The 24626-nt window shown below is 62.3% G+C and overlaps 1 protein-coding gene across 21 annotated transcripts in view; it reads left to right on the forward strand.

The window, feature by feature from the left end:
* Nucleotides 1-24626, forward strand: part of MROH1 (maestro heat like repeat family member 1) — a 65757-nt gene that overhangs the window by 39555 nt on the left and 1576 nt on the right. For 16 of the 21 annotated variants that reach the window (XM_073893373.1, XM_073893384.1, XM_073893389.1 and 13 more), the window contains 26 exons: nt 190-312; nt 2022-2129; nt 2330-2480; nt 2698-2738; nt 3017-3158; nt 3472-3524; nt 4010-4117; nt 4443-4562; nt 4733-4855; nt 5577-5723; nt 5829-5855; nt 6824-6946; nt 7165-7244; nt 7374-7485; nt 7605-7700; nt 8346-8450; nt 10612-10747; nt 10854-10966; nt 11911-12063; nt 16911-17065; nt 19715-19880; nt 20443-20639; nt 22999-23136; nt 23471-23585; nt 23900-24046; nt 24184-24372. In XM_073893373.1, the coding sequence (XP_073749474.1) occupies nt 190-312; nt 2022-2129; nt 2330-2480; nt 2698-2738; nt 3017-3158; nt 3472-3524; nt 4010-4117; nt 4443-4562; nt 4733-4855; nt 5577-5723; nt 5829-5855; nt 6824-6946; nt 7165-7244; nt 7374-7485; nt 7605-7700; nt 8346-8450; nt 10612-10747; nt 10854-10966; nt 11911-12063; nt 16911-17065; nt 19715-19880; nt 20443-20639; nt 22999-23136; nt 23471-23585; nt 23900-24046; nt 24184-24372 (3168 nt within the window). Of the gene's footprint in view, nt 1-189; nt 313-2021; nt 2130-2329; nt 2521-2697; nt 2739-3016; nt 3159-3471; nt 3525-4009; nt 4118-4442; nt 4563-4732; nt 4856-5576; nt 5724-5828; nt 5856-6823; nt 6947-7164; nt 7245-7373; nt 7486-7604; nt 7701-8345; nt 8451-10611; nt 10748-10853; nt 10967-11910; nt 12064-16910; nt 17066-19714; nt 19881-20442; nt 20640-21068; nt 21820-22998; nt 23137-23470; nt 23586-23899; nt 24047-24183; nt 24373-24626 lie in introns of those variants that run through there. The other 5 variants (XM_025871313.2, XM_073893385.1, XM_073893383.1 and 2 more) reach the window with 5 other exon arrangements.

A 24626-nucleotide genomic window follows, 5' to 3' on the forward strand; every position in this document is an offset into this window, starting at 1 on the left:
CGGGTGTAGGTACACACAGGTGCAGATGGGGTGTGGGTGTAGGTACACACAGCTGCAGGTACAGGTGCGTGTGGTACAGATGTGGGTGCAGGGCAGGAAAGGGCAAGATTCCTGTCTCCCAACTGGACTCTCATGGCACCATCCGGGACTCTCCCTCTGAGGCCCCTTTCTGACCTTGGTCCTGGGCAGGTGAAGCGGGCCGTGGTGCAGGTGATCAGCGCCATGGCCCACCATGGCTACCTGGAACAGCCTGGAGGAGAGGCGATGGTGGAGTACATTGTGCAACAGTGTGCACTCCCTCCTGAGACAGAGGTAAGGGGGTGCCCCCCACCTATCCACTCTGGGACTCAGGAGCCATTGGCCTTCTGTGAGGCAGCGTGGTCATCATAACCTGCACAGCCCCAGCTGGGGGGCAGGGTGGGTGGGTGGGTGTGTGGGTCTCAGTCTGTGTGCTGAGCACCTCTCTTGTTTCTGCAGTGGGGCCTCTGCACCTTTAGTGCTTGCTTCACTCCCTTAGCTCCCAGGACTCAGAAGAGAGAGGCAGAACAGATACTTGGCTCTCTTTGGGGCTTTTCTACTGAAAAAGTTACTAAGCAAATCCAAGTTTCTTCTTGAGGAAGAGCAAGGTAGATGGCATAAACACAGGCATGACTGGGTGGTCTCAATGTCGTGGCCTTAAGCCTGCCCTGGGCCTGGTCTCTCAGGCCCACAGAGCCACCCTGCCTGCCCAGGTCAGCTCAGAGCTACATGTCCCCACCAGGACCTCTGTGTTTAGGTTGAAACACTGGAGTTTAGCCAGAGTGAGTGAATGCTGCTACCTTGCCTCTGAAATGGCTCTTGTGGCCCTCAGCCCTCGGTAAGGGGCCCAGCTTGGCACTGTTCCCGCAGGCCTTGGGAGGCTGGGTCCCCTGCTGCTTTGGCCCATTTTGGCCTCTGCATTTTCACAGCCACTTTGGGGCTGTTGGGCATACACTGGAGAGAATCAAGATCTCTGTTTTAGTCTATTAATTCCCATTATTGGGGGGGGGTTGAAGGTTTCTTTTAGGATTATTAAAATTTTTCTAGGTGAATAGTTTTTCATGGTCATTGCAGACTTATAATTTTACTGTATTGTCTATTGTGAATCTGGCCAGGTTTATTCCTGCTTTTAAGAGTTTGTTGAGAGGGGTGCCTGGCTGGCTCAGTCAGTGGAGCATGCAACTCTTAATGTCAGGGTTGTGAGTTCAAGCCCCACATTGGGTGCAGACATGACTTAAATAAAATCATTTAAAGAAATGTTTGTTGAGATATTCTTCAATGGTCAGGCTTTCAAAGTTATTTGTGTTTGTTTGGGATGAAGTTCTATGTTTTTAGAGCATGCTTTAAAACTTGTTACTCAAGGCCTAAACATCCCTATTTTCTCTACTTGACCTTTGATCTCTAAGGGAGAAGCCATGGGTCTCCCACTGTCATTGCATTCTGGCCATTTCTCTTTGTTGTTCAGTATTTGCTTTTTGGTATTTCAAATCATGAATGGGAGGCTCAGACAGAACATGTAGCAAACGGGTCATTTTCTTGCAAGGAACCTCCCTAGGGAACTGGGCTGTGGACGCTGTCTCTCCCGAGAAACTGTCAGCTGACTCAGGCTGCAGAAGCTGTAGCCTCTTCTTGGAAGAAAATGGGGGTTTTCCCAGGTGATTGTCATTTCCACCAGGCCATCCCAGGTCTACAGACGTCACAGGGCCGCAGTCAAGGATAAAGTGGTTTCTTACAGTCTGTGGCTGATAGGGAAGGCTCACAGTCTCTGTTGTTCTGGAGACTGGAACTAAGCCAGCTGGTCCTGTTTCCTTGGGCACTTTTAGTGCAGAGTGTGTTACCTGCCCATGGCGGGCAACATGGCATCCCCTTTGGAGGCTGGGCAGGGTCTGCCCTGTTCGCATACAGGCTATGTTCTCACAGCCCTGCGCCCACAACCCAGCAGCCTTTGAGAGCAGAGCGGTGCAGCCCATGCATGGTCTGCCCCTGCTCCCCACCTCCCCCAGCCTCGGAAGCTGGGTCCCGACAGCGAGGACCTCGCAGCGGACAGTGTGCGGGCTATCAGCATCAGCACCCTCTACCTGATCAGCACCACCGTGGACAGGATGAGCGACGTGAGTGTGTGCGCCCGCCCCGTAGCCAGCCCCCAGGGCACCTGACTGACCACTGCCCTCCTGACCTTATGGCCCAGGGACTGTTGAACCCAGTGGTGGGCAAGCCGCAGGGGCAGAGGTGCTCTCCGGGCCACCTCCCCAAACCTTCCCGAGCCCCTGTGGTGCCTGGGGGGAGCTCCTGGCTGTGTTTGCCCCTGCAGCCTGCACGCCCGAGGTGCTGCAGACAGACCACGGCTCTGCCTCCAGGTCCTCTGGCCCTACCTGCTCGAGTTCCTCACACCCGTGCGCTTCACTGGGGCGCTGACCCCGCTCTGCAAGAGCCTGGTGCACCTGGCCCAGAAGAGGCAGGAGGTGGGGGCCGATGCCTTCCTCATCCAGTACGACAGCAACGGTGCGCCCTGCCCCCCCACCATGTCATCCTTCACCCTGGAGCTTGCCCTTGAACCCGGCCTCTTCCTGCCAGCAGCCCCGCCCCCCGACTCCACCCCACCCCACCCCAGGGGGCAGTCAGGGGCTGGGGCTCTGTGGGCAGGCAGCCCCCTGAGCATTTCTACCGCCTCCTTTCCAGTGACCCTCCCTTCGCCCTACGCCATCACCACGAGACTTCTGGTGAGCATCACACTCCGCGTGCTGGCTGTGCCCCCCCACCCCCTGCCGAACCAGCACAGCACACTGAGGGAGTCGGGGCGAGGGGGCTCGCCCTCGGTCCCTGTGTCCCTACCTCATGCTGTCTCGCACGGGGGCCAGTCAGGTGCTCCCCGTGGTGTTTTGGGGGAGCTGTGTCTCAGAGCCCTCCTCACCTCCCCGCCATCGGGCAGCCTCTTGGGGCTCACGTGGGGCGTGGTGGCCCCTGGAGTGCCTGGAGCTCCCACCTGTACTTCTGTCAGACTGTGTCTTCCAACCCCTACCTGGGGGCCGGCCGTGGGGCTGCCTCGCTGCGCCTCTTGAACGTCCTGCATCACAGCATTCACCCTTCACTGGGGCAGCGCTGGGCGACCACCATTCCCCTGCTGCTGGAGCATCTGGATGGTGAGCCACAGGGACGTGGGCAGCCCTCCTCCCCCTTTGACCCCATGTTTGCCAGTTTGCGTCCAGGTTGGCTTGGGGACCAGAGTTTTTTCAGTTGGAAGAAATGGCCTCCCCTGAGTTTCAAGGACATGGGGCTGGAAAGGTGTCCCTGCTGGGTGTCACCCAGGAGCATCTGGGCTGTGGGAGCCGCCTGTCCCAAACACAGGGCGTGGCCTATCTGGAAGGCGCTGGGCAGGGACCTAGGCCTGGGTCTCTGAATTCCACTCCTACTTGCCGGGGCGAGCCAGGCTGACCATGTGACTGGTCATTTCAGAATGTACTGAAGAAACCCTGTCCCAGAAGGAGTGGGAGGAAAAGCTGCTGGCGGTGAGAACGGGGAGACCCGGGTGTGGCCTGTGTTGGGTGTGCAGGGCTGTCATGGGTCGGGGCAGCTCAGCGCAGGACAAGCTGCTAGTGGGTGGCTGCACCTCAAGGGTCGTGATGCCCGCCTTGACCTTGCAGTGTGGCTGGGGGCGGGGCAGGGCAGCAGGTGGGTGTCTCTGGGGTGAGGACTGTCTCCCGCCCTCACACACTGCACACCCTGCTGAGACAGGGCCACCGTGTTACAGGGGCTCTGAGCTTCTCCAGCCCAGGAGCCTTTTGTCCTGCCTCCTGCCTGGCCCATTGCACGTTTGACTGCCCAGGGTGTGCCCTGCCGAGGCTCGAAGGTCGTCTGCAGACTGTGCAGAGCCACGGCACACGACCACCCTGAGGTCACTGCACGTGACGTCATCGGGCCCCAGTTCCCTCCCCAGCCAGCGCAGTGAAGGGCTGCACTCCCGGCCCCTCACTGCCGTAGCTCCTGCCCACAGTTCCTTCGGGACACTCTGGCTGTTGTGTCTGACAACACGTGGATCTGCCAACTGAGCCTGGAGATGTGCAAACAGCTGTCCTGCTACGACGGGGAGCCCCGAGAGAAGGTGTGCAGAGCGGGGTTGCCCCGGGAGGAGGGGTCCTGGGCGTGGTCCTTAGGCTCCCCGGTTCCTGTGCCTTGACTCTGGGGTGCTTTCTGCCTGAACCTGTCTCTGGTGGCCTATGGGCCTGACAGAGCCTCCGCCTGGTGGCTGACGGCTGGGAGAGGCACGAGCCCATTTTCCCCACCTCTCGCTCCTCAAGACACTGCCCAGAACTCACCTGGTCTTTGCGGTGGCCACTGGCGTGGGCTCCTGGCAGCCCCTGCCACGTCCGGTTGGCACTTCCGCACTCGGGCGTCAGGCACAGCCGTGCTCCTCGGCTCTGTTGCAGAACTTCCTGTATAAATGCATTGGAACCACGCTGGGTGCCACCTCAAGCAAGGACGTAGTGAGGAAGCAGCTGCAGGAGCTGCTGGAGACAGCCAGACACCAGGAGGAGGCTGAGCGCGAGGTGGCTGCCGCCCTCCCCAGGAGGCCTCTCCGCCCCCTCAGCCACTCAGCGCGTGCATGTGTGCTCGTGCGTGCAAGGCCGCGCCTCTGCGGGGCGTGCATGTGTGTGCCGGGTGCTCCTTTCCGTCCCTGCCCTTGCCCAGGCGTGAGCGTACCCGTGTGCCTCCCTAGGGCCTTGCCCGTTGCTTTGGGATCTGTGCCATCTCTCACCTGGATGATGTCCTGGCCCAGCTGGAGAACTTCATGAGGTCGGATGTGTTCAGAAAATCCACCGGCATTTTCAACATTTTCAAGGTACAGGGGTCGGGGTGACAGCTTGGGGGGCATCTGGGGTGGGACTGGCCTGTGCTTGTATCTTGGCCGTGGTGCCGTGATTGAGGTCGTGGGGCTGGGCGTTCTGGAGTTCCCTGGGCTCGGGGTCCCCTGCAGGTCCGCACTTCCTTGTGGGTGGGGCTGCTGTGGGAGGCCCCCCCCGCCCCAGCTGGTGACAAGGAGCAGGCAACCCTCTGCTAGCCACGGGCTCTGATGGGCCTGTCCTCCTGCCTGTGTGTCCTCGGCCCCCGGGGCCAGTGGCGGCTACATTCCCGGGGAAGCGCGGTTCAGGAGGCACAGACCGCTGCCGTCTCTGTGGCAGCCCTTGTGGCCAGGTTTTCTGTCTCCTGGTGCCTGTTGTAATTTCAGGATCTGTGAGGCGCCAGGGATGGGGGGGCTGCGGTGCCACCACCAGAGATGGGGACTCTGCGTCCGGCCCTTTTGTTGCCTCTCACCCCACTCTCCCTTCTGCGTGGTCCCCGACTCAGTCCTTTCCCTTCTGCCACGTGGTCCCCGGCGGGCCTGTCCTGTGCGCTCTGTCCCCGCCAGAGGGACTCTCTGGGGTCAGGTGGCGCCGTCCACCCCTTCCGTGATGCCTCAGACGTTGCTGACCAGCTCTGCCCTTCGTCCAGAGGGACTTGGGGACTCTGTTGGGGGGCATGGAATGTACTCTGAGGCCCTGCCAACTCCTCTGGCCTCTCAGGACCGAAGTGAGAACGAGGTGGAAAAGCTGAAGAGCACCCTGATCCTGTGTTACGGCCACGTGGCGGCACAGGCCCCCCGGGAGCTGGTGCTGCCCAAGGTGGAGTCTGACATCCTCCGGAACATATTCCAGTACTTCAGCACCAAGGTGGGCGCCCGGCACACTGCACGTGCGGGGGTGGGGGTGGGGGGTGGGTGGAGGGGGCTGCCGCCAGGGTCGTATGCGTTAATTCCTTTCACTTTTGTTGTTCAGGTTCTGGGAATAAAGGTAGAGACCAAGGTACAGTGTGTAGGAGTTAAGTGGGGACTATGCCTTTTTTCTCTCTTTTCTGGGCTGGGCTGGCCGTGAGCTTCAGGGACAGAAGCCAGGGGGACAGGCCCGGGGGCTCCCTGCTCCCAGTGCATGGGGATGGCTTTCTGGAGCATCACACCAGGGCTCGCCCCCATTCACCTTGGAGCAGCAGCCCTCCTCTTGCGGCCAGAATGGGGGCCCAGGAGCTAGTGCTCTGGCCTGGGCCCCGGATGGCGGGTGGACAGAAGGATGGACTTCTGAGTGGCTGGGTGGCAGGCCCTCAGGCTGGGGCTCTGCTCCCTGATGCTCACGGGGCTCACCTCTCGGTGAGTTCTAAAGCCAGTGATGACTGCCAGGCCCTCTGGCCTCACTAACACGCCGCCTCTTAGGGATCTCTGGCACTAATGTGGTTGCACCTCCAGAGGAGCAGCCAGGCTTTTCCCTTGAAGAGCAGACCCTCTCGGGTCTCCCGGGGTTGGCTGCGGGGGGAGGCAGGATATTCTGATAGTTGTCTCTTTTTCTGGCCCTTCATGTCCCAGGACAGCACCCTGCACCCCCTTTCCTGAGCACCCCAGAGGCCGAGTTGGTGGGACAGGCAGGGGTCAGCCCCACTCTGCTAGGGCTCTTCTCAGGGCGCACTGCCTTCTCCTCCCACCTTGACAGACCGCTCCAGGCACTGCAGGGTGCAGGGGACGCAGAGCACGCTGTCTGCCCCGGCCAGGCAGAGAGCTGGGGGCCGCAGGGGCACCATCCCAGGCCCCCTGAGAGTCCCTCAGGGAGGAGCGTGTGCGGCCGCAAACTGAGGGGAGGCCATATGGTCCAGCCTCTGTCACTGCAGGCAGCCACCCGTTCTGGGTTCAGCCCCATGGGTGGAGAGGCAGTGGCCACTACGTCAGGGCGGAGCCATGCTGTGGGGGTGGGTGTTGGCGGCCTCCTGCAGCCCAGTGTCCTTGTAGGACCCGGCCCTGAAGCTGTGTCTTGTCCAGAGTGTGTGCATGGCCAGCCAGGCCATCTGCGGCAGCGCACAGGCTAGCTCCTTCCACTTCTCCCGGAAAGCGGAGCTGGTGGCTCAGATGATGGTGAGCGCTGGCCAGGGCCTGCCGGGTCCGAGGGTGGCTTCGACGGTGCTGCCACAGACAGGGGAGGTAGGCCTAGGGAGGGCTGGGGTTACATGCAGTGAGGAACCCCAGCACCCACTCAGCACAGCACCCAAAGCCAGCGCCAGGCAGAGGGCTGACCAGGGGAAAGCAGGTGCTCTGGCCCAGGGCTGATTCACAGGACTGCCCCCCCCCCCCAGGAGTTCATCAAGGCAGAGCCGCAAGACTCCCTGAGAACACCCATTCGGAAGAAGGCCATGCTCACCTGCACTTACCTGGTGTATCCTTTTCTCTGGGTGTGAGGGGGAGCCTCTGGGCGGGGGGGGGCTGTCTGCTCATGTGCTCTCTGGACGAGGGGTGTGGCGTGTGTGGGGCTGGAAAGGCCTGGGGCCCTTAACTCTGGGTTCAGCTCCCTGGAGCCAGTGCTGGATGAGCAGGTGCAGGCGGACATGATCCACAGCTGTCTGCACAGTGTCCTGCCTGTGCCGCCCGAGCCCGAGGCGGGGGATGACCACCAGGAGGTACTGCCCTGCATCCGTGGGGGGCAGCGGGCAGGCCGCAGGGGATGAGGGGGCGGCGGGCGGGCCGCAGGGGATGGGGGGCAGGCTCACTGGTGTGGCTGGCGACCCATCTCTTCTAGTCCCTGTACCTGGACACCATGCACACCCTTGAGGACTTGCTGACGAGCCTCCTTCGGCGAAACATGACCCCCCAGGGCCTGCAGATCATGGTGGAGGTGTGCAGTGAGTGTGCACTGCCCTGGGGGTGCGGGCACGAGGTGGGGGGGGCACCCCACCTGGCAGCCGGCCCCTGCCTGCTTCTCTTGGCTCTCCCTGCCACAGGGGCACTGGAGAGTTTGGTGCTCTCTGCAAATGTGTGGTGGCGGGGGTCTGTGAGTTGGGGGGGGCAGCACCCCCTCCTTCCTGGGCAGGTGTGCAGATGGGCTGAGCCTAGATGGGAGCCTATACTCACCTCCCCTCCACTGCATGGCACTGGGATGGAGAGAGCCTGCAGGCACCCCAGGTGGGAGTTCCTGACCGTCCAGGGCTGTCCAGATGGCAGAGTGGGCAGGCAGTAGCCAAGCTGCCCCCCTCGCTGCCCTTCCTAGTATTTGCAGGGATGGGACTGACCTGCTTCTAAGCCTGTTCCTCTCTGGGCCTGGCTCACTCTGGGTCCACCTAGGGTGGCCACGTCTGTGGACAGGGACAGAGCAGGAGCTCTGTTCTAGGTCGGAGCGGGTGACCTGCTCCGACCTGACCCACTGGCCCTCGCAGCCGGGGAGGCTGGCCGGCGGGGATGCTGACCTGCCTGTGTTGCACAAGCTCCTGCTTCCCAGGCTAATGCCTGAGCTGGTACCTATGTGAGGCCCCCTCTTCCCCAGCACCTGAGCCCGTGGATCAAGTCCCCACGAGGCCATGAGAGGGTGCGGGCACTTGGCCTGAGTGCCTGCCTGCTGCAATACTTCCTGGAGCACCTGAACGTCAGCGTGAGTGCCCCGTGGTGGCCCTGCAGCCGCTCCCCTGCCCTGGCCCTGTTCCTGGGTCCCTTGGCTTGGGGACTGCTGGGTGTGGCACCCATGTCCCAGAGCACCCTACCAGCTTCCTGGCCCTCCTCTGGTGGTGGCCCTGGGCTCATCCCATGTTCTACAAGTCCCACGGTCCTCTTTCGGGGCCGTGGACAGAAGACTCCTCGGGGCTGGCCGCTCAGTCTGACGGTCATCCTTGTCCTCGGGAGCCTGTGCACTCGCTGGGATGATGGGTGGTGTGTCCCCTACACGGGGGGAAGGGTGATGGGGACGCGGGTAAGGGAATGAGGGCGCTCAAGGCAAAAGCACCACTTTGGGCAAAGGCAGGGGACCCAGAGCACACGGAAGACTGTGGAAAAGCCAAATGTTGCAGAGTGGCTGGAGCGGGTGGGCAGGGGCTTGTCCTAAGAAGTGCACATTATTATGCATTTTAATATTTGCTGGGGTGAAGGAGCTCTTGCTACACTTTCTCAGTTTCATGGCGGTTCTTACAAGGTCATCAGTCTAGGTGATTTTAGGATAAATTTGACAGAGTCCTAAAATATTCCTGTTGTGATTTTGGATTTTGGTAGGAATTGCATGGAATTGATGGATTAATTTGTTGGGCAATAGCATCTTTTATTTATTTTTTTAAAGATTTTAAATTTATTTATTTGAAAGGGAGAGGGCAGAGCAAGTGAGAACACAAGCAGGGGGAGCGGGAGAGGGAGCAGCAGGCTTCCCGCGGAGCAGGGAGCCCGATGCGGGGCTCGACCCCAGGACCCTGGGACCATGACCTGAGCCGAAGACAGACGCTTAACGACTGAGCCACCCAGGCGCCCCCAGGAGCATCTTTTAATAATGGGTCTTCCCATCCAGGCCCCTCAGATGCACGGCCTGTGTCTGCACACGGCCACACAGGCTGAGAGGTTTTTTGCTTTTGTCAGCGTAACTGCTTGCAGTCGTATTTACTAATTGCTTGTTGTCAGGATGTACGACAAGTATGGACTTGTGGATACTTAGCAGTGAGGTCATTTATAGGATTCTCTTATTTCTGATGAGTTTTAGTTAACGCTCTTGTGCTTTCAGATACACAGCTGTGTTGTTTACAGATGCCGATAGTCCTCTCTCCCCAGTACCTGTGTCTCTGAGCCTCTCATGTCCCGGTGTTTCCAGAACGAGGCGCACACAGCAGTTCCCGGTCTTTAGAGAGAGTTCACTGCTAGTTACTTCTGACCGTGTCCTGGTAGCGTCTGTTTTACTGAGGATGTTTCTTGTGGTCATTTCTCTTGTGTGTGTTTGTTAACACACCCAAACTTTCATTCTTTACCTGGCCAGATCTGCTGTGTGTGTCTTGCTGGTTTTTGCCTTCCGTGGGTGCCTAGGTGGGCTTTTCCCACTCAAATTCTTCCATGGCCTGCTTTTCACACAATCCCAGTCCAACTAGAGTTCACCCTTGTCACCATGAGATGATAGATGTGTGACCTCGCCGGGAGGAACTGCAGCTGGCCCCCCGAAGTGCTCTGCCCAGCATGCCAGCCTCCCTCTACTGGATGCTCACTTAGACTGGCAGCTGGGATGAGGGGCTCTCAGGCAGAGTCCTGTGCTTTCTTAAAGAAGCCTGTGCATGGGCAGGGCCTGCAGGGGGGCGGGCAGGAGGCCGAGGGGTGTGTAAGTGATGTCACAAGGCCCAGGGCAGGCAAGGCCATTTGCTTAGAGCAGAGTGGGCGAGGCTCTGTATCTGAGGGGTAAAGACCGGGACCCAGCTATAGGATGAGAGGGAATCTCTTGCAGCCCCTCACAGGGGACCTGCTTTCTAGGGAAGAGAACTCCCCACACCTCTCAGCCAGGATCAGCAGAGCCCTGCCCCCCTCTGCTATCTTGTGGGGACTCCCTCTTTATCTCCTGATCATCCCTCTGTCTGCACACACCTACTTACCTGACCCTCCTCCTCTTAGGGAACCCTCCTCCTCCGGGGGCGGGGGTGGGGAGGAGCTCACCAAGGGGCTGTACTGGCCACATTCCTGCCCATATCTGGGTCCACGTGGTACCTGCCCACCCCTGGCATCCGCAGGGTCCTGGTCCCCCTCTCTGGCTACCCCCCTGAGTATCTCTGCAGGACCCTCCCCATCTGCCTCTCCAGGCCCTGGTGCCCTTCCACAACCTCGGCCTCCTCATAGGCCTCTTCTCTCCTCGGTGTGCGGACTTGTGGCCTGCCACCCGCCAGGAGGCTGTGAGCTGCGTGTACGCCCTGCTGTACCTGCACCTGGGCTACGAGGGTGAGCCCTGGCTGGGCAGAGGTGCTGGAGGGATGAGGGGCAGAGTCTGGGCCTTGGGGGCCGGGGAAGTGCCTGCCCAGCTCCACTCTCCCTCCTGCCTCTGAAGGCTTCTCCCGTGACTACCGGGATGATGTGGTTGAGCGGCTCCTCAGCCTCAAAGAAGGCCTCGTGCACCCCGACCCTGCCACCCTCTTCCACACCTGCCACAGCATAGCCCAGGTACCTATGGGAGCAGCCACAAAGGACAGGAGGGGCTGGCACTGGGGGGGGGGCAGAGGGGGCTCTCAGAGCAGGCAGTGGGCAGCATGGGGCTAGTGGGCACGGCGCCGAGACTGGGCACAGAGGCAGGTGTCATTCAGACAGTGAGCTGTCTGGCACCACCTCTGGCCAGCACTGCTTCCCTCTCCCTGGGGTCTACCCTCTGAGGCCCAGCAGCAGGGGCATGGTCAGGAGCTCAGCGGCGACTCCAAGGAGCTGAGAAAGCCGCCCCAGCCTCCCCCATGAGTCCCCATGCCAGGGCAGGTCTCGTCTTCCGTTTGGTGTCTGGAAATGGGCCTCGGGGTCCGGAGGCTGGCTCCCGTATAGGAGGAAGAAGGGAGGGTCTTACTCAGACAGTGAGAGGCGAAGACCCGGCCCTGGGCCAGTCCAGGTGGAGTGGCAAGGGTGTGTGTGGCTGGGGTGAGACGTGGAGGATGTCCAGCCACCTTTCTGCGCATGGCAGTGTGTGTGGTTTGGTGACCTCCTCCAGCCTGGATGCTGCTTCTCCACTTGAACGTGGGGCTCTGCTGTGCCGGGAGAGCGAGGAGGGCACTGTTGGGTGGGCTGTGCTACTCTCTGCCCTTGACCCTAGTCTGGAGAGCTCCGGAGCCGCTGCAGCCTCCCCCCGCCCCCGCCCCCGCCGGTCAGGAGGGGCCTCCCGCAGGGCGCTTGGACCACCTTCCAGGGGCCGTGTCCGCAGCCTGGCCAGGCTTCAGTGTGGACGAGGCTCCTGTGTGAGCCAGCACCCCACCCTGGCGCTCTGGACAGGGCAAGGAAGGCTGGAGGGCGCGTGTCGGCGGGCGGAAGTGCTGTCAAGCCCTCCGGGCAGCCCCAGCCCCGGGGGTGTTGTGTCTGGAAGGGTGCTGGTCCCCACCCTCTCAGTTCTGACACAACCATCCTCCTAGATCATTGCCAAGCGCCTCCCGCCAGAGCAACTCATCAGCCTCTTGCTGACTATGTTTGAGGGTCTGGGAGACCCCGACAAGAACTGTTCTCGGGCCGCTACGGTCATGATCAACTGCCTGCTGAAGGAGCGAGGCAACATGCTCCTGGAGAAGGTGAGGGGGCGTGGCGGGGGCGTGGCCGGGGTGGGGCCACGGTGTGGGCGGGGCCTGCGGGGCGGGGTGTGACCATGGTGTGGGCGGGGCCCGAGCGGCCCTGTGGGCGGGGTGCGACCAGGTGTGGGCTGCGCCTGGGGGTGGGGGCGGGGCGGGGCCGCTGGGGCGGGGCTGTGTACGCCGGGGCTCCTGCGTGTCTGCTCCTGGTCCCCTTGCCCGGCGGGCCTGATAAGGACAGGTTTTCTCTGATTGAAAGCAAGTTAGAATTTGGTACAAGTAACTGCTGAGAAATTGAGGGGGAGGGTGAAGGAAAGGGAAGGAAAATGCAGGGGTAAGCTTTAGGGAGCCCTTTGGCGAGTGGGCACTGGCTGGGCGCTCTGCCCCAGTACCCGGAGAGTCCCGCAGCCGGCTGGCCCAGAGAGGCCGTGCCCAGGACGCTCAGGTGCCGCCCGCTCCCTTACACCCGCACGTTCACCCTGTCACCTCTGCGTCCTCTTGGCGGGAGCTCAGGTGGCTGTCTACGTAGTTCCCAAATGTGCCTTGGCAGCAGCTCTGTGTCCACCGTGTGGACCGACAGACAGGTCCTTGTAGGTCTGAGGCAGGCTCCCAGGGCCCGGGAGCTGCCGGACTGCCTGCCCTGTCGTATGCCTGGAAAACATACGAGCAGAGAACTTGTATACGGCCCTGGAAGTCCCCTCAGAGGTGCACGAGCAGAGCATCCCGCCAGTTCCTGAGCCTCTGGTCCCCATGCCGACACCCCACAGGGTGTCACCGTCTCCCAGCAGCACAGAGCACGGCCTTCTAGGGATGAAATCACACCACCTGTGCCCTTGTGTGCAGTGCCTCCCAGTGTTAACATGTGAGGTCATGCGTGTTGTTGCCTCATTCAATCACACCTCACTCCTTCCTGCGTGTGCGCTGTGGTTCATTCATCCGCCGGCCTCAGTTCCCAGTCTGGGCTGTCTTGACACGAACTGTCAGAGTCCAGGTCCTTTGGACATAAGGGTGCATGTCTGTTGGAGACATACCGGTGGAAGGACCTGGGCCTGCAGGAGAGGCCCGGGTGTAGATGTCCGAGGTGGCCTTCCGGGCAGGGGACAGCTCACCTCCCGCCAGCAGCAAGTAGGGCTCCGGTGTGCCCCATCGTCGTCAACACTGATTCCCGCCCTTTCTGCTGGGTGTGTAAGGGCTTCATGTAAGAGTTCAGTTTGCACTTCTCTGGTGGCTGGTGAAGTCGAACACATTTGTACATGTTTACTGGCTACTCAGGTGTCCTGCTTCATGAAGACACCAGTGTTCTGGGGCGCCTGGGTGGCTCAGTCGTTGGGCGTCTGCCTTCGGCTCAGGTCATGATCCCAGGGTCCTGGGATCGAGCCCCGCATCGGGCTCCCCGCTCAGCAGGAAGCCTGCTTCTCCCTCTCCCACTCCCCCTGCTTGTGTTCCCTCTCTCGCTGTGTCTCTGTCAGATAAATGAATAGGATCTTTAAAAAAAAAAAAAAAAAAGACACCAGTGTTCTGCCCGTGTTTCTTCTGGGTCGTCTGTGCTTTTCTTATTGATTGTGGAAGTACGTTATGTGTTCTGAATACAAGTTTTCTGTTGGAGGTAGACACACACGCAGGAGTGTGCGTATATCACAAACACCTTCTCAGGAATGAACAGGAATTTGTTGATGGAGAAGATGAAAGAGCACTGGGCAGGGCCATGTGACAAGGGAGCTGTGTGGTGACACCTCGTCCGGCACCCGGCACAGGGCTGCAGGGCTGGCTGCAGTGGGCATGGAGGTGTTGGCAGAATCTGGACTTGGGAGGAGAGGTGCAGCGGGAGTGGGGGAAGAGGGTTTGCTGGGTGAAGGTTTGGATTTTATTTTGCATTTAGCGGGTCTCCCCAGGATTTGAGTGGTAGGAAGGTGCCCTAGGCTCTGTGTGAATGAGGCAGGTGGACCAGACTGGAAGCAGCGGCCGCCGGTGTTCCTGGTGCGTGCACACAGAGGCTGCATTGTTTCCCCGTTCATCTGTCCGGGGACACTCAAGTTGCTTCCACCTCTTGGCGGTTGCAAGTAATGCAGTGAACGTGCGTGTACAGGTGTCTCTGTGATCTTGCTTTATGTTCTTTGGGTGAATACCCAGTAGTGGGGTTACTGGATCATGCAGTAGCTCTATTAATTTTCTGAGGAACTGCCATGCTGTCTTGCTCAGTGGCCGTGCTAGTTTGCACTCCCACCAATAGTGCACATGGGCCCCAGTTTCTCCACATCTCCACCAACTCTTGTTATCTGTCCTTGGGTTTTTTTTGACACTAGCCATCCTGCTGAGTGTGAGGTGGTACTTCATAATGGTTTTGACAGGGCGCCAGCTGCAGGCTCCTAACCTCAGTGGTGGTGGAAGTCGGAGAAGGGCCTTCTGTGGGTCACAGGGAATGTGCAGGGGAAGCCAAGGGAACAGAACAGACTAAACAACATGGGGCTCGTGCCGAGGCCAACGTGGCGGTAGGGTCACCCCGTGGCCCGGTGGCTCCTCTCCAAGGCCTTTGCCAAGAGAAGTGGAAACAGACGTCCACACGAAGACTCTAGACGCTCCCAGCAGCAGCATTATCCATAATGGCCAAATAAGGGACACAACCCAAACGTCTGTCAATGAACAGATAAATAAAATGTGTCCTACCCATACACCGAACAATGCTTCGGCAACCAAGAGGAGTGAAGCCCTGAAACACAGTACATGCGGATGAGCCTTGAAAACGTAGTGCCAGATGAAAGAAACGAGTCACCAAAGGCCACACGGTGTGTGAGTCCATTGCTCTGGCGTCCAGAACAGGCGAGTCCACAGGGACGGACAGACGGTGGGCTGGTGGCCGCCAGGGACAGGGAGGGGTGGCTAACGCATATGACGTTTCTTTGGGGGGGTGATGGAAATGTTTTCAGATGGATGGCGGTGATGGCTGCACAGCCCCGTGAACACCGTAAAGACCACTGAGTTGCACACACAGCGGGTGGGCTCCGTGTGAAGAAACCACGGAACAGGAGAGCACGAGAAGGCGCAGGGCTGGTAAAGGTGAGACAGGAACACCCTGGAAGGTACAGGGCATGCAGGCCGAGCCCCACATGGTGGGCCATCGGAACGCAGACCCCCCCATCCTGGGACAGGACAGGCCCGGCTCACCGGTGCCGACCCCGGGCCAAGAGCCTCCGCGGCCCCGCACCGGGACCTGCCACCATATACTCCAGGGCTCTAGCTGCTGAACAAAATATGTAAAACCAAGGAGAACAGCAGAGAAGGTAGATAAACCCACTGAAGCAATTCAAAGGAAATACCTCTGACAAGCAGAGAACCAACATCCAAAGTGAGCAAAAGGAAGAGAAGCAGCTTGCTCCCATGTGCTGGAGAACCCGCCCTGAAGCCGGCAGACTCGCCAACATGACGGTGGGAAGCATGCAAAAGTCAGATGGACTGACAGCCACAGTTGCAGCCGAGAGCATGTGCGAGGCGTGTGTCCGGGCCAAGAGCCCGGGAGAATGGAGCGTGTTCAGCAGCGAACTCGGATGGGAGGTCCTGTGCATGTGACTGCACCCAGCTCGTGTGGGAAACGCCGCTCCTGGCTCAGCACGTCCTCGCTGCCAGAACTCCCCTCAGCCGGCGTGTGGACGCGGTTTCCTGTGGCAACTGGCGGCTCCCGCGGACCTGGGGCGGGGGCCGGGTGGGGGCCCTGGCTGGTGGGGCGTAGGAGGCGGAGGGGGCCAGGTCAGTGGGAGGACGGCCCTGGCGTGAGTGTGCCGTTTCACAGGTGGCTAATCCGCTTTCTGTACCCACAAGTCCTTTGAGAAATGGCAGTGACACCCCGCACGCCCCGTGGCCTGGAGAGGGACCTGTGCCCCCCCCGACCCAGGCACACGGCCTCCCACGCCCCTCTCCCCAGCCTTGTCCCCAACATGCTGTTGCAAGATGCTCCACCGCACAAGCAGGCGTGGGCCTGGCCTGGAACGTTCCACCGTCAGAGCCGTGGCCAGGCCCTTCCTGCTACTCCTGCCACCTGGGCGTCCAGGGGGTGGCGGTGCACACGGTCCACCGGCTTCCCCTGTCCAGGGGACTGTGTGCCTGCAGCTGTCTGATCTGCTGTCCTCTCAGACTGGCTCCGGCAGCCGCGGATCACGGTGCTGCGGGCCAGCACCCCCTCCCCGTGGGCCCAGGGACCCACAGTGACGAGGCCATGCCCAGAATAGGACTACGGTGGGCCTGAGGCACAGGCTGCCTGCAGTCGCACTCCGCCCGCCCCTTCTTGTACCCGATGGCCCCTCTGGCTTCTCGGATGACAGCAGCCTGCCCACCCTGTCCAGCCATGGCCCGAGAACCAGTGTCCGCTTCCTGGTCCTCCCTGTCCTGGCGCACCGCTCACCTCCTCGCCAGGCGAGGGCGGCTGTGTGTGCCGTCCCAGGGGCCAGAGGCTGGGTTTCCCTTCCCCGGGGGTGTGAGGGCCCTGTAGGGGCTGGTGGTGCCCGTGCACACCCCACTGGCCTTCTCCCATGCTCTGCATGCCCCACAGACCACTGCCCCGTGCGCACATAGTGCCTCCTCCACCCCTGGCGGGCCTCTCGGGTGCTTGTTGCTTCCCACATGGAATCTTGGTCCTCGTTCCAGGACCATAGCATCTCCGCCCAGGGGCACCAGCCTCTCGCCTTCTCCCTTTGGTCTGGTGGCCAGCATTGATCTGTGGGGTTTCCCTCCCCATGACCCCAGCGAGTGGGGCTCACAGCCAGCCGCCCTCCCCAGGCCCCCATGCTCTGATGGCGCTGGAAGGGCTCTGGGTGTGGGTGTGTGCCCAGGGCCTGACCTCCGTGGCCCATTGCCCACAGGTGCCCGAGATCGTGAGCATGCTCCGCTCAAAGCTGCAGGAGACACAGGAGGAGTATGTCCTGCAGGCCGCCCAGCACAGCGTGTACCTCCTGGCGTCCCAGCACTGCGCCGCCGTGGTGTCCAGCCTCCTGGGCAGCCCCCTGCCCTTTGACAGGTACATGGCACTTGCCAGCCTGCTGTGGGGGTGGGATGGGCCCGGCCCAGACACAGGACTTGAGGGTCCCGCCTGTTGCTAGCCCCCTGCTGCGTTCTGTGCCCCAGCTTGCCCTCTGTGGGGCACGTGCCATTGTGTGTGAGCAGATCCCCTCCTCCGCTGGGGAAGTGTCCCCCCTGCTTGCACTCCCAGATCCTGAGTTTCTGCCAGCAACCCTCAAGGGAGAGGGTCTCTCTCTGCCCGAGGCCTGTGCCCTGGTCCCACCGTCGCCGTTGGGCGAGGTCTCTGACCTCCCATGCTGGGCTCCTCCCCTGCCCCATGTGGCGGTCCGCACAGCCCCCCGCCCCGGCCGGCAGGTGCTGTCCATCTGCACCGTGCACACTCCTCTCCCTGACTCGCGTCCGCTGGGTGTTTGCTGAGGCGCTCGGAGGTATGCTGCTGGCTCAGGACGCCTCTCTTCCTCGCGGGCGCCTCCAGCGTTAGGGTATCTCCTCTAACGTCCTGTCCGCATCAACCTTTCTTTGTCCACCTGGCCTTCCGGCGTAAATGGCTGCATTTCACCGCTGTTGTGGCAGGAGTCCAGCCCCCGCCTGGGACTTCTCTGTCTCCCCTTTTCTTTCTTGATCTTTCTTGTCTCTGAGCTTATCAGGGCCTTTTTTATGAATTTATTTTCCCCTGAATCAGTTCGGAAGTCGTACCCGCTGTTTCTGTTCTTCTAGCAGCTGCCCTGAGAGTGACCCCGTGTGCGCAGAGCCCGGCTCCCAAGCACCTCCCTCCGGGCAGCCTGGGCTTTGGCACGTGGGGCTCCCCCGCCCCTCCTCGCGGACACAGAAGGGTCCGGCCGGGGCCCGTGGCCCGTCAGGAGCGCTGCGCCCGTGGGTACCCACCACTTGGCTCTCCGCTCATCCCTTTGCTTCTCCCTTCACGGAGGCCCCGGATGGGGGCAGGGAAGGTGTCCATCCCCCAGTAGTGCCCGTGTGCCCCTTCCTTGAAACTCCCTGGTGTCCCACCATCTGACTGCGGTCACCAGACACGCGCTTCGCTCCATCTTGAACTCCGATAATAGAATCAGTGTAGAGTCACCCGGCATTTCCTTCTGGCTTCCTTGACGAAGCACTCTGTCTCGGGGGTGCACGTGCTGTGGGGTCTCTGCAGGCACCTCCCACCCCCTGTTTATGCCCAGGAGCAAAACTGTCCCCGCCCAGGGGTCTGCACAGTGCAGCCGCGGGCCAGATCCGGGCAGCCACCTGTTTTTGTCCAAACTGTGAGCTCGCGATGGGCTTTAAACTTACAAGTGGTTAGGAAAGAAAACAGTAATACTTCGTATGAGTTGTGAAAATCATATGAAATTAAAATCTGTCTGTAAACAAAGTTATTGGAACACGGCACGGCCATTTGCTTCCGCATTGGTATCTGTGGTCGCTTTTGCTTCACAAGGGCAGAGCGACGGGTCCGTGGAGGCCACGTGTCCGGGGTCGCAAGTGTGTGGCTCCTCAGCCTGGGGGCAGTGGACGGTGGATGGGGCTCCGCAGCGGCCAGGCCCCGTGCCTCCCCCGTGTCCCCATCAGCGCCACCTCCTGCTGGGCCCCCACTCTGTGCTGCTTATGGCGGTGCTGTGGCATGTGTCACTTCCCTTCAGCTGCAGCCAGTGCCCCGGAGTCTCCTCGGGGAGGGTCTGCAGCCTCCAGCATTCACCTGGGTGCTCTCCTTGCATGTTCCCTAGAGTCAGGATTCTAGTTTGGTGGGTCCTTCCGTGTGCGGAAGGCCACACGTCGCTGTCTCCGGGCTCCTGCAAGTTCTGGAGGGTGGGCGGGGCCTGGGGCCAGCTTGCCGCTGGGCCGCTTGAGTCCACGGGCGTCTGTGATCAGACCTGCACACTTCCCAGCCTTTTCCCCTTCGAGCCTGTCCACCCTCTGCTTCACCTTTCCCTCCCTCATGGCTCCTGCGCTGAGCTCGAGAGGACTCCTTCCTGTCACACCTCTTCATCATGTGTGTGGGCGCGCTGAGGTGGCCCCAGATCCCCGGTCTCCTTTCTGAAGGGTTGCAGCTGCTTTCACAGTTGCTTATCGATTCTTAGAATTTCCAGTTCCCACTAGATGTTTGAAGCGTGTTGTTTCTCCGCGAGCACATGAAGCAGGGTCGCGGGCACCTGGGCGGCCCAGGTCATGTTCCCAGCTCATCAGAGAGTCTGCTTCTCCCTCTCCCACTCCCCCCTGCTTGTGTTCCCTCTCTCACTGTGTCTCTCTCTGTCAAAAAAATAAAATATAAAAAAAAAAAAAAAAAAGGGTCGCGCTCACAGGGCCTGGTTCACGCGGTTCGCTCTGGCCACGTGCTGCTCATTGCTCTGGAGGAGGCGCATGTGGACACTCCCGAGGCCTGGAGGATGCGGTCTCCTCCAGAAAACCCTCCCGTGTGCTTCTGGCGGCTCCCAGGGGGCCCAGGGCTTGTGTGCAGGCCGCGACGGTTCTCCCTGCCCTCTGTTGCTGGCCACTCAGCTCCCAGACCCCCAGGGGCAGGGGCAGGTTCTTTGGGATGCGAGGTCAGGGTGCTCTTTCCCAGCTGGCTGGGGTGGAGGCTCGTGGGCGTGCCCAGGGACATGGCGTCGTGCCGGCGATGCCTAGAGGTGACTGGCCTTCCACCCTGCTCCAGCCACACCTGTACCCTGTGGCGGGCACTGGCCATGGAGCCCGGCCTCACCACGCAGGTCCTGGGGCTGCTCCTGGAGAAGATGAGCAGGGACGTGCCATTCAAGGAGACGCGGGCCTTCCTGCTTAGCAGCTCTCCGGGCCGTGTGGCCACACTGCTGCCCCTTGCGGTGAGTGGGGCCCCACGCAGCCTTCTCCCTGCTTGTTGCGGAGGCCGGGTGAGGGGCCGTGTTGCTGCTGGGTGGGAGGACCCTCAGGTGGCCTGGGCGCCACCCCTCAGGCACCTGGCAGCTAACGGGGGTGCCAGAGCCAGCCCCACTTGGAGCCCGGACTCGTAAAGGCCCCACAGGTGTTGGTCCCCAAGGGAAACGACTCTGTTTCATCCTGCGGAAAAAAGTAAGCCTGGCTTGGCAACATTTTCAGCAGTAAAGCAGCTGGGAGAATTTCCTTCTCCTCCTGCCGTGGAACCGAGCGCAGATGGTGGGAGGCCTGTCCCCAGGGGGGTCACACTGCCCTTGTGTCTGCCTCCTGGCCTCCTGCCCCTGACAGCCAGGCTGGGCTGCAGCCCTGGTCCCGTCTGTGCCCAGCCCTCCCCAGGGCCGAGATCCCCACACACACGGGGTGCATGCTGGCAGGGGCTGTGGGCTGGCCCAGTTTTGGGGTGCAGGGCCCAGCCTTCACCACGGCTGGCTCCCGGGGGAAGGGTGAGCCTGAAGCGGCCCCTGTCCCCAGGCCACGTGTGCGCTGTATGAGGTCATGAGCGTGCTGGCATCCGGGCCCGCGGTGCTTGAGCTCTACCCACAGCTGTTCACGGCTCTCCTGCTGCGCATCAGCTGCACGGTGGGCGTCGTGCTGCCGCGGACTCTGCAGGCCAAGGAGAAAAGGAGCATGGGCTCTGCTCCGGCCCCCAGGAGCCTCGAGCCCTGCAGGTAACCAGGTCCTCCCCTGCTGCCCCCAGCACCGTTGCTTGTGCGCACGTGTGCGAGGCTGCCCGGCACCCTCCCGGCGGTGAGGGACAGAACAGGAAGGGTGGGCCAGGCGCTGGGGGCTTGGCTCAGGAGCTACTTTGTGCCTGGGGCGCTGGCACTTCCCCCCTTGATGATGTCCCAGGTCATGCAGGGGGCGCAGCTCCCCTTCTCACTTCCTCCAGCAGGTCTGGGATGGGGGCTGGGGGGGAGGCAGCTGCCTCTCCGTGGGGTGGTGCTGGCTTCCGGGAGGCCTGCAGGGACTCTTGGGACACTCAGGTAGGTCCAGAGTCCTGCCTCCTTTTGAAGATGGAGCTATGGGGAGTGTTTGGGGGTGCAGGTGGGGCGTGGGGTGAGCCCCCACCTACAACCCCGCGTCCTCCACCCCATCAGGGCTGCACCTTCAGACAGAAGCTTCCTGCGAAGTGGGCAGACCCCCAGCCGTGTGGGGAGGGCTCGGCACCAGCCCCACAGCACCGGCCTGTGCAGCCACCCTCCCTCGCAGCTCCTGCTGGGGTTTGGGATCCTCATGATCTCTGCCAAGTGGGCCCTGGGTCCTGGGGCGGCGCCTGAGGGGAGCTGGTAGGCAGAGCTTTGGCAGCTGAGGCATCGGCCTGCCTGTCCTGGTCTCTGCACATCCCTGGGCCTGCCGTGGAGGCGCCTCAGGGCTCCAGACAACTGCCCGGGGCCACAGGGCGACAGAGGAAGCCCGAGTGATGATGCGCTCAGACTGCCTCCCCACCCGTTGCAGGCCCGCGGGGTCAGAAGTGGCCCTCAGAGGGGGACGGACAGCATCCGCCCGCCCCCTCCCCACCGCGGGAGCCACCACTCACACCGTCTGGCAGAGGCCGCTCGCCAGAGCCGCCTGGTCCTGCACAGACCACGCGGAAAATGTGAATGGACTGGCAGATGCCACCAGACCGGCCCTGGGCCTGGCACGCTGACTCCCCCCCATGGCCTGGGAGCTGTAGGGCTACAGGCCCCAAAACCCCACCAGGGTCCCCGGCTGCCACCCCTGAGCTGAGACGTGTGCAGGGCCAGGGGTGGGTGTGGAAGTCGGACCACAGGAAAGGCCACATCTGTAAGAATCCTGGGCAGCAGCGTGGACAGGCCAGGGAGGCCTTATCTAAACTGCTGACATGCTTCTCAGCCAAACCCGCATCTCAGCACGTCAGACTTGTCGCAGCACCAGAAATGGCCCTGAACGAGCCACATCTCGGTCATAGGTGGAGCACCTGCCGCCAGTGGAGGCCTGGCAGCAACCTGCGTGCACACACTTAACGCTGAGGCCGAGGCCCGGCTGGGTTGCGTGCACTGCCCCAGGGGCAGGGCCTTGTGTGTGAGATGGCCACATGGGGGGAGGTCAGCACCGGGGCAGAGGTGCTGTGGCCCCAGGGCCCCCCGTGTGTGGTTCCACAGCCCCAGTGAGCACGCTTTGGGCCCCAGGCTTTGCTGAGGTTCTGCCGGGTGCCAGGCCGATGCTTGCTCTCCCCCGAGAGCCAGGCCTGCAGGGTCCTGCCCCCCTGACAGCCCCGAATGTTTCTGCCTGAGCTGGGGGAGAGGCAGATGCTAAATCCCAGCTGGGCCCTGGTGGCTCCGGCCCCTCCTGCAAGGGAGACAGGAGAGGCAGGTGCCTGAGGGCCAGGTGAGGGCAGCAGGCACGGCCGCACCTGCTGTGCCACCTGTGCCACAGTCTGTAGACGGCACTGGACGTGCCCCACCAGCTGCCCCAGCTCCTGGCCCCTGGGCAGGGGGGAGTGTCTTCCTCACCTGCCCAGAGCCCCATCTGCCATCCCTTCCCTGGGCTTTGGGGTCTCCCGGGGAGGGTATGGCTGCGCCCATGTGAGCGGGGGCTTCCAAGATGCAGAACAGACTGCGTGGGGGCCCCCGCTCTTGGGTGCCTGGACCCTGGGACCCTGCTCCACCAGCCGCCCACACTGGGTCCCCCTGCCGCTTGTCCAAAGGCCCCGCACAGGGCAGACCCTGACCTGCCTTTGGTTTTGCTTTTTTTGACAACTTTCTATGTTCCTTTTTCTCATTTCTTATTTTAATTAAATGGAGGTCTTCGAGGCAAGTGAAAACCCTGTAGGTTGTTGCCCTAACAGTGCTGTGGGGCCTTGGGGACACTGCAGCGAGCCCCCACCGGCCCATCGTGGGGGGAGGGGTGGCCAGAGGGTCCAAAGCCGCCTCGTGGTGCCCAGCTTGAGAGGAGAGAGCCCGAGGGCCCCCTGGAGGGTGCTGCTGGCAGGGCACAGGCCAGGCAGCCTCCCGAGATTAGCCTGTGCCTGCGGCCCCCCGCACCCGTGCCCGTGTGTCCCTGCAGCTCTGCCGTGGATGCTCTGCAGGCCATGCTGCTTCGGGGCGGCAACGAGGATGTGGTGCAGCGCATGGAGCTGGAGGGAGGCTGGCGGCTGCTCAGGACCTCGGCGGGGCACGAGGAGGGGGTCGCCCGGCTGGCCAGGTTCAGTTCGGGCAATGTTTGGGGCCCTGGGACCCTCAGGGGCATGTGGGAGCCGGCAGGCCCAGCGTGAGGAGCGGGCCCCCGGCCGGGACCTCCCCGGGGCATGTGCAAGCGGGGAGGCTACCAGAGGCGGCCGTGGGGTCCGGCTGTGTTGCCGATTTGGGGGCAGGGGGCGGGGGCCTTTATGGAGGCCTGGTGAGGTGGCCTAGGAGGGCTTGGCAGCCGGATGGGAGGCAGGGGCAGCCCTCACGTCCACGTGGGAGTTGGCTTGGGGGCGCTGCAGGGCAGCCCGAGGCCCCGGCACTCACACTGTGCGGCTGGCCTCCTTCCCTAGCGCCATGGCCAAGTTTGCCGGCCCCCGGCTGCCCCTGGTGATGAAGGAGCTCGTGTGCACACAGAGCAGCGTGTATGAGATCCAGCGGGTCACCTCCACAGGATTCCTGGCCGAGGTAGGGGCCAGCTGCAGACTGCTGCGGGGCCTGGGGGGCGGGGGACGCCCAGTGAGGGGAGGCCTCGGCTGTGCCGTCTGTGCTGGGCCCTCCGCGGGGGGGACGGGCCCTCCGCCTGGGCCCCAAGCCTCCCTTGGTAGCCCCCCTGTGGCTGACAGTGCCAGAAACCTGCCCAAGATGTGGCCAGGGTCAGGAGTCGGAGAGAACAGGGCCTCTGCCACGTCCACTCCTCCCAGCAGCCCTGGACTGGGCCAGGGTGGGGATGAGCCCCTGGGGTCAGTGGCAGGGGGCGGTCACAGCACCTCTGCCTCCAGCTGCTCAACAGCAGCGCCGCGGATGACCTCATGCTCCTGGAGCCGCTGCTGGACAACCTGGCGGCCCGGCAGAAGGACCCATGCGCCAGCGTGCGGCGGCTGGTGCTCCGAGGACTGGCCAACATCGCTTCTGGCTCCCCAGACAAGGTGAGCGGGCTGGCCCCCGGGGGCACGGCCAGGGGCGCTGTGTGGGCAGTGGGCACGGGGGTGGCCCAGGGGGTAGCACCATGGGGGCGAGGGCTCTGTGACCTGGGGACACAGCTGAGTGCGCCCCCCCCCCCCAGGTGCGGGCCCACGGCCCCCAGCTCCTGACGGCTGTGATTGGCGGGCTGGACGACAGGGACGACCCTCACAGCCTGGTGGCCCTGGAGGCCATGGTGGGCCTTGCAAGGCTGTTGGACCTGGCGGAGCCCCAGGACCTGCGCCCCGTGCTGCTGCATGTCGCCATCCGTATCCGGCCCTTCTTCGACAGTGTAGGCTGGCCGGGGCATGGGGGCACCGAGGGGCCTGGCCGCACCCCCCCCAAGCCTTAAGCCCCGGCTCTACCCTGCTCCCTGGGCCGCACAGGCTCGGCGTCACCCCTGCAGACCCTCTGGAGTGTGGGGCTGGGGTCCTTGCCTGGAGCTGACCCCAGCGCCCTCCTGGCACTGCCCCAGTCTCGTGAGGGTCCTCTCCTCACAGTCTCTCCATCCCTCCCCAGGTGCCTGTGCCAGGCAGGGCAGGTGCC

Source organism: Callorhinus ursinus, unplaced genomic scaffold (assembly GCF_003265705.2).
Source record: "Callorhinus ursinus isolate GAN/ISIS: 27379988/994484 unplaced genomic scaffold, GSC_fseal_2.0 scaffold5, whole genome shotgun sequence".
Lineage (NCBI taxonomy): Eukaryota > Metazoa > Chordata > Mammalia > Carnivora > Otariidae > Callorhinus > Callorhinus ursinus.